The 7,234-nt window shown below is 55.4% G+C and overlaps 1 protein-coding gene across 14 annotated transcripts in view; it reads left to right on the top strand.

Annotated features, from left to right (window-relative positions):
- The first annotated feature begins 249 nt into the window (after window positions 1-249).
- FOXO3 (forkhead box O3) overlaps window positions 250-7,234 on the top strand; it is a 119,314-nt gene continuing 112,329 nt past the window's right edge. For 3 of the 14 annotated variants that reach the window (XR_003681515.2, XR_003681511.2, XM_028494586.2), the window contains exons 1-2: window positions 253-364; window positions 3,197-3,949. Coding sequence is in view for 9 of the 14 variants with exons in the window: in XM_028494586.2 (XP_028350387.1) it covers window positions 305-364; window positions 3,197-3,949 (813 nt within the window). In the remaining 5 variants the exon portion in view is untranslated. Of the gene's footprint in view, window positions 365-1,871; window positions 2,087-2,986; window positions 3,050-3,196; window positions 3,950-7,234 lie in introns of those variants that run through there. The other 11 variants (XR_003681510.2, XR_008618388.1, XR_008618389.1 and 8 more) reach the window with 9 other exon arrangements.

The raw sequence follows: 7,234 nt of genomic DNA, 5'->3' as shown, positions 1-7,234 counted from the left end.
GGGCGGCCCCACGCGCCCGCCACTCGGCTGAGCTGCCAGCACAACATTCCGTTTAAAAATAACACCCACGTGCGCTGGTAAACAAGCGCGCGCTACTGCTCGTGCCGCGCGCCCAGGGCGAGCCTGTGAGGCGCGCCCGCGCGCGCGCCCGCCCTCCTCCCGCACGTGTCTGCCGGCTCCGCCCGAGCTGCGCTAGCGCGGCCCAGTCTCCGCCCCTTCGGCGGGCCGCGCACCGCCCAGGAGCCCCGAGACCGGCCGCTGCCGGGCCCTAGCGCCCCCCGTATTACCAGGCGTGCCCCGCAGAATGCTCTCCAACTTTCCTCCCCCTGATGCCACCTCATCGCGGCTGGACACATCGTCTGAGGTCTGCTCCTTCCCTCCCCTCCCCGGTCCTCTCACGTCCCTCTCCTTTTAACTCTCCCTCCCATCAGCGCGCGGAGGATTGGCTTCTGGTTCGCCCTCTCTCTATCCTCTCCTCCTTCCTTCCTTCGAATTTTACTCGATTGTTTATTATTTGTTGGGGGGCGGAGGCGGGGGGCGGAGAGGGGAGTCTGGAGCCTGGTGACGGGCGGCCGCGGCCAGTCAGCGCGCGGCGTGGCTTGACGAGTAAGCGGCGCGGCTTGACGAGTAAGCGGCGCAGCGAATGGCGACGCGGCGCAGAGATCCCGGGTCACGCGCTTGTGGATACAATGACATCATCTGTTTGTACGCGTCGAACTAGCTTGGTGCAGGGGCGGGGCCGCGCGTCACTTGAGTGACGGGTTCAGCGCAAAGCCCGGAGCCTGGAGTCCGCCGGGTGGGCGGATTCCTGGGTACGCTGGGTTGGACCTTTTTGTGTACAGGGTTGTTGCAGAGTCCGCTTTGGAGTCCAAGATATTTCTAGTGACTTGGAAGGATTTGGGGGGGTGGGGGCGGGGAAAGATATTTATAAACCAAAGCGGATAGAATTTTGGTGTGCGTGTCGCATGTATTGCATTCTTAGTGCACAAATGAACGACTTTGGGTACTGATCGTAGGATAAGGACTTGTGAAGATATTTTTCTAAACCTAAAGGAGTATCTTTCTTTTAAAAAGTAAAAAATGCACAATTAGGTGTTTTGCCGTCATTTAAAACTTAGACTCATTATTTCCCATTCACAGTTGTTCAAAATATGTTCTTGCATTAAGGAATGTGGAATAATCTGCTTTTCTCCCGAGTTACACTTCTCCCCTCGTTTGCCGTGAAATTCACGAAAAGTGAAACACGATTGCGGTCAAGCGTCCTAGGTTAGTGCAAACCTCTTGGTGCCTGATCAAATCTGAGGGCATCGGTTTATCGAAGTCCTGAGGGCACCAACGTCTTCGCTTGCCAGTATTTTCACGCTGAGGTAACCCTTGCCATCTGCGGTCAGCATCTTATCTCGGGTGTTACCTGGTGTCGGGTTCTAATGGGGAACCGGACACCAGGGCGGGCGCAGAGCCTAGCGGAGGGACGCGCTAGCTGGGGACCCCCCGGTGCCAGGCGCCCTGCTCCGAGTCAGGGAGGCCACGCGACTGCGCTGGTGGAGGGTTTGGGGCTCTGCGGGCCCCTCTCCCTCTTCTCCTGGGCCAGCGCCGCGCTTTGTTGTCGTTGAGGCTCGCGGGAGAGAGGAGGAGCCCGGCGGGGACCGCTGCTGGAGCCTGCGGAGTCCCGGCCCCCGACGCGCGGCCTCACACCCAAGCCCGCGACTCCGCGGGGCTGGGTCGCGCAGGCGCGCGCGCGCGCACACAGACACGCGCGCACACACACGCACACCAGCACACCCGGGCCCGCCGCCCAGCCCTCCCCCTGGGCGGGGACCCGCCCGCCCGCCGTCAGCTTAGGTTGAGGCACCCTGCGTGTGTCTATAACTTTGTGCTGCTGCCGCGGCCGCCCTGCTCGTGGAAGGGAGGAGGAGGAATGTGGAAGGCAGCAGCGCGCAGGCTGACAGGCGGTTCTTCAGGCGGGCTGCGGCGGCGGCCGGAGCGCCTCTTCTTGGCTGAGGTTGCGCGCCCACTCCTCGTCCTGCCCCGGCCCCGCGCGGGATTGTGAGTTTTCCCCCCTCGTCCCTGAAGGGAAGAAATCCAGGTAGGCGCCGGAGCTGTGCAGCGGGTCGGCCGCCTTCCCGGTGACTCCGGATCTGCTTCTGAGCTGGGCCAGGCGCTTCCCTTTTCCCTCCCCGTGACTCGGTGTGCGCGCCGCTCTTCTCTCCCGCTAGTGTTTTTAAAGGACATGAGTGAAGGGGGGAAACTGTCAAGATGGCAGCAGCGGGAGCAAGGAGGTGATGAACGTGCTGGTCCGCGTTTTCTGGCGGCCGGGGAGACTTGGTGCTTCCAGACCTGTTGGAAGATTGACGTTCCGACTTGCCCCCTCCTCTCGCTCTTTACAGGGAAGGGGGTGGAGTACACGACGCCCGCGGGAAAATAAACCACACAAACCCCCAAAGTGGCCGTTGCTGCTCGGCTCGACCCTTTGCGAATACCCGCCAAGCTGCTTGCCCCCCTTCTTCCCTCTTTCCTTTTTTTCTGTAAGTGACAAGGGCCCGTTTGCTCTCGGACCCACGTTCACTCTCTTAGCCCGCGGGCGAAGAGGGGAGAAGGGAGCTGCCCGCGCCTTCCCCGGGCTTGGGCCCTCCGCTAGGAGGGGGGGTGGCAGGGGGACGCGGAGGCGGCAGGGCCAGGGACTGGGAGAAGAGCCGGAGACGCCACAGACTTTGGCGGCGTCGCCGCGGGAAGCACTTGAGCGGGCCGGAGCGAAACATAAACAAACGCACGCCCGCCCAGATTCGGGCTCCGACCACGGCTGGGCTGCGCCAGCTCCGGCTGCTGCCCGCTTTAAAGGCGCGGCCCGCGCCCCTCCCCCTTCTTCCCCGCCCCTCCCCCTTCTTCCCCGCCCCGCCACCTAGCCCAGGAGAGACCTGCAGCTTCCGCGGTGGCGGCGGGGGGAGTGGGGAGTGCCCCGTGAGAGCCAGTCCATTCGCTCCAGTCTCCCCAGCGGCCTGGTAGGGGGGCCAAGTCTGCTGCGCCAGGTCCGCGGGACGCACGTCTCCAGGTCTGCCTGCTCCTGGAAGGCGGGCGCGGTGCGATTGGGAAGCGGTGGCCGCGGCCGCGGCCGCGGCGGCGGGCGAGGACTCGCCGAGGACTGGGCTCCAACCCGGGATAACCAACTCTCCTTCTCTCTTCTCTCGTGCTTCCCCAGGCGGCGGCAGTAGCGGCGACGGCGGCGCCCGGGATCCCGAGCCTTCGCGGCGCCCCCGTCCCTCCCCCGCCGCACCCCGCCCCGGCGCGAGAGGAGAGCGCGAGAGCCCGAGCCGCGGGCGGGCGGGCGGCGAAGATGGCAGAGGCGCCGGCCTCCCCGGCCCCGCTCTCTCCGCTCGAAGTGGAGCTGGACCCGGAGTTCGAGCCCCAAAGCCGGCCGCGCTCCTGTACGTGGCCCCTGCAGAGGCCGGAGCTCCAGGGGAGCCCGGCCAAGCCCTCGGGGGAGGCGGCCGCTGACTCCATGATCCCCGAGGAGGAGGACGATGAAGACGACGAGGACGGCGGCGGTAGGGCCGACTCGGCCATGGCGATCGGCGGCTGCGCGGGCGGCCCGCTGGGCTCTGGGCTGCTCCTGGAGGACTCGGCTCGGCTGCTAGCTCCGGGAGGGCAGGACCCCGGGTCCGGGCCAGCCCCCGCGGCGGGCGCGCTGAGCGGGGGGACGCAGACGCCGCTGCAGCCTCAGCAGACACTGCCACCGCCGCAGCCGGGGGCGGCTGGGGGCTCCGGGCAGCCGAGGAAATGCTCGTCGCGGCGGAACGCCTGGGGGAACCTGTCATACGCCGACCTGATCACTCGCGCCATCGAGAGCTCCCCGGACAAACGGCTCACTCTGTCCCAGATCTACGAGTGGATGGTGCGCTGCGTGCCCTACTTCAAGGATAAGGGCGACAGCAACAGTTCTGCGGGCTGGAAGGTGCGTACCCACCTGGGGCGGGCGGCCAGACCCGCCGGGCCTCCTGCGCATTGCGAGATGCGCCTTCGATTCGTCGGAGCGCGCCTGCGGGCGCCGGGGAGAGGGGTTGGCAGGGAGAGCCTCCGGTGTGAGGCTTTGGGGGTTCTGTGTGACCCCGGAGGAGGGGAGCCCGGGGATGGCCGCGCAGGCGGCGGGAGGGGGAGAGGAGGCTCCTGGGGAAGCCTCGGGCATGGCTAGGTGAGGAGAGGGTGCGAGGGACGCCGAAGAGGGAAGGACAGACGAACAGGAGTGCATTTGCCGGATTCCTGGGTCATCGCAGAGGAGGTAGGTCCTTGGCCAACTTTGGAGTCGATTTCCCGGTAGTGGGTGCACGCGAGGCCGCTGCGGGTGGAGTGAGGGGACGTGTTTGGGAGTCGATGCCCAGAGGTGAGGTTGGATGTGTGGTTTCCAGTAGGTCGCAGGAGCATGGTGTGTTGTGACTAGCTGTATGAGAACCCTTGTGTCCAAGTTTCGGGCTTGTGGGTGTTAATTCCCACAGGCACATCGATCCCATGACAAAAAGCAGTGGTTGTAAACCTTTTCCTGGCCGGTTCTCTTTCCTTGCCTGTGTTGACACCTTTATTCCTCAGAGATGTCTCAACAGCAAACCTGCCTCAGAGTAGCCTCTGAGATGATTTGGGACCTGGAACGGGCCAGCCCTGCCACCTCGACAGGGACTAGCCGCACCTGCTGCTTCCCGGCTGAGGCCTGGACTCTGGCCCTGTCTGAGGCAGGGGGTCCAGGTGTGGAGGACCGGAGCCTGGCGCTTCACCTAAGCCTTTGGGAGGGAGGTTTGCTGGCAGGGCTGGGCTGTAATGGCTTCTACCTATTATTATAAGTGAACCCGAAGAGAGCCTCTCTACTGCTCCTTTTCTGCCTCTTGGGGCACTGGACACGTGGTAGGGAGAGAGGTGTGGAAAGCCCTATGATGTAATGACTTCCTGCAGTTGGGCATCCAAAGAGATTAACTCCTGTGCCCCTGCTGGGCTGCTGATACCCAGCTGCTTTGCTCTTGCACCTCATCCTCCTGGTCCCATCTCCTAAGATATGAATGTGTACCAGGCAAAAGAGAGCCCTGTGCCTTGTGCAGTTGGAGATACATATCGTTTGTCAGTTGCTTCTATTAACAAGTTAGCCTTTTTTTTTTTTTTTTTTTTTTAAATTAAAGAGGTAGTTGCTTTCTCCTTCTGTTCTTTCCTTCGTTGTCTTTGGGGAACCCTGTACTTCCTGGATTCCAGTGGGTGTGTAAAATAAGAATAATTTGACCTTAGGCGGAGAACTGAAACACTGTAGAAGAGTCAGTGTATGAAAAAGCTAAAGAATTTAGTGTTACTGACTTTTAATTTGCTTTTAAAAAATCTTGCAAAGTGCCTTAAAAAATTTTTTTTATGGCTAGTATTGGGAAGGGCCTGTTTAGATACTTTAAAAGCAAAACGTGTGCTTTGATATTATTCCACAGATCTATCTCATCCTTGAACAAATGCTGATATTATGAATCTTGCATTTGATTTAATTTTATTGCTTTGCAAAGGAGTATGAGTTGTGTGATATGAGAGATATTTATGAAACAGATGAGAGTTCCGTTTTAAAACAGTGCTTATGTGATACCTTTAAAAATTGAGTTTCTAAGTGGATAGTAAGGGTTAATCTCAAGGTTCAGTGTTAGGAAGGGGTGAATTTATGGGATCTAAGAAGATGGGTTTTGGTGGGTGGTGGGATATTTTCCAAATTTCTCACACTTGAAATTTAGTCCTACATATTTTGAATTTGGCAGAAAATCTATTAGTTAAAAGTTAGCTTTAAGTTAGTTAAAAAGTTAACATAGGAAAGTTTTTTACCTTTTTTATTATTTTTAAGATTGTGAAAGTAATTTAAACTCCACAAGTAATGTTTCTTGCGTCGTGTTTATAGTTAAAGATAATACCAGTTTATAGTGTTTGAATTTTTTATAGTATCTGAATTTAAGATTTATGTGAGAAAGTGGTATTACCAAAAGTAGCCATGAGTTGAGACTGGATTAATTATGTTTTCATGTAGCTTGCAGGATTTGCAATAGAGATTTTGGACCTAGTCATAAACTTTGTGGTTTTATGTCCTAACTATTTTTGGTCTCATGGTTTCTTTTTTCCTTCTCTGTTATCTCATCTTTCTTTAACTAAAATCTTAAGAAATATTGTGAATTGAAACTGCCCAGCCCTAATATGTTTAATACAGGGCACATATTCTATGAGTATTTTTACTTGAAAATTTTACACCAATTCTGTTTCTAAGTATCACACGAAAACTAATCCTTGAAGACTATAGGGATATAATTTAGTTGAAGAATTTTTGTAAGATGACCTTTATCAAAAGATGCAGCCATGCAGGAACTTCCAAATCTTTGATGATGGAGAATGCCCTTTGAAACTGGGGCTGCTGGTTTCACATTCCGATTATGACTAATAGCCAAGCTTTTTTGTGCTTGTGGTTTAGTGGGGGGTGGAAGAAGAGGGACAAGGGAGAGGTCAGGGGCTAATTGTGACCCATTTCCATGCATCCGAGTTTCAGGAGTTGATTTCTATCATGATTAGTCATTTTGGAAGCATGCATGTGCATTTAAACCACACTACTTTCATTCTGAGTTAATGCATGCAGGTTTTTAACTTCTAAAAATGTCTAGAATTCAGGTTAACCTCTCCTAGACATGTGTGCACATAGGCATAATATGCAGGGTCTAGGCCTTACTTCTTTTGTAGCTTTTTGGGCTATTGTATTATGAGATCTTGTAACCAGAATTATCACTCTAACATCGTAGACTGAATTAGAAAAGAGGCCTTAGAGATCAGAATTGAGACCAGTGGCTCCAAATCCTTGTTGCACGTTAGAATTACCTGAGAGCTTTTAAAAAATACAAGTGCCCAGAGAACCTGATTTAACTGGGCTGATGTGTGGGCATTGGTTGGTGGGGTTGTTGTAGTTTTATTTTGAAGTTTCTCAGGTGATTTTAATGTACAGCCAGGATGAGGTTTGCAGATCTCCTTCAGCCCCCTTATTTTATAGGTGAAGAACCTGATTCTTCAAGTTAATGACTCTTCTAAGGTCACACAGCTAGTTAGTACAGAGGTAGTTAGTAGCCGTGGTTCTAGAGCTCTTTTTCACACTGTTTTTCTCTTTAAATTGATCTTTTTTAAAGGTTATTTATTAAATACTGAGTAGTCTTATGTAAGTAGGAGTTGTTTTCCTGAAAAGCATATTTGCTTCTCAATC

This window comes from Physeter macrocephalus, chromosome 10 (genome assembly GCF_002837175.3).
Source record: "Physeter macrocephalus isolate SW-GA chromosome 10, ASM283717v5, whole genome shotgun sequence".
NCBI lineage: Eukaryota > Metazoa > Chordata > Mammalia > Artiodactyla > Physeteridae > Physeter > Physeter macrocephalus.
The sequence above is the reverse complement of the archived record's forward strand: the minus strand, read 5'-3'. Positions and strand labels throughout refer to the sequence as shown.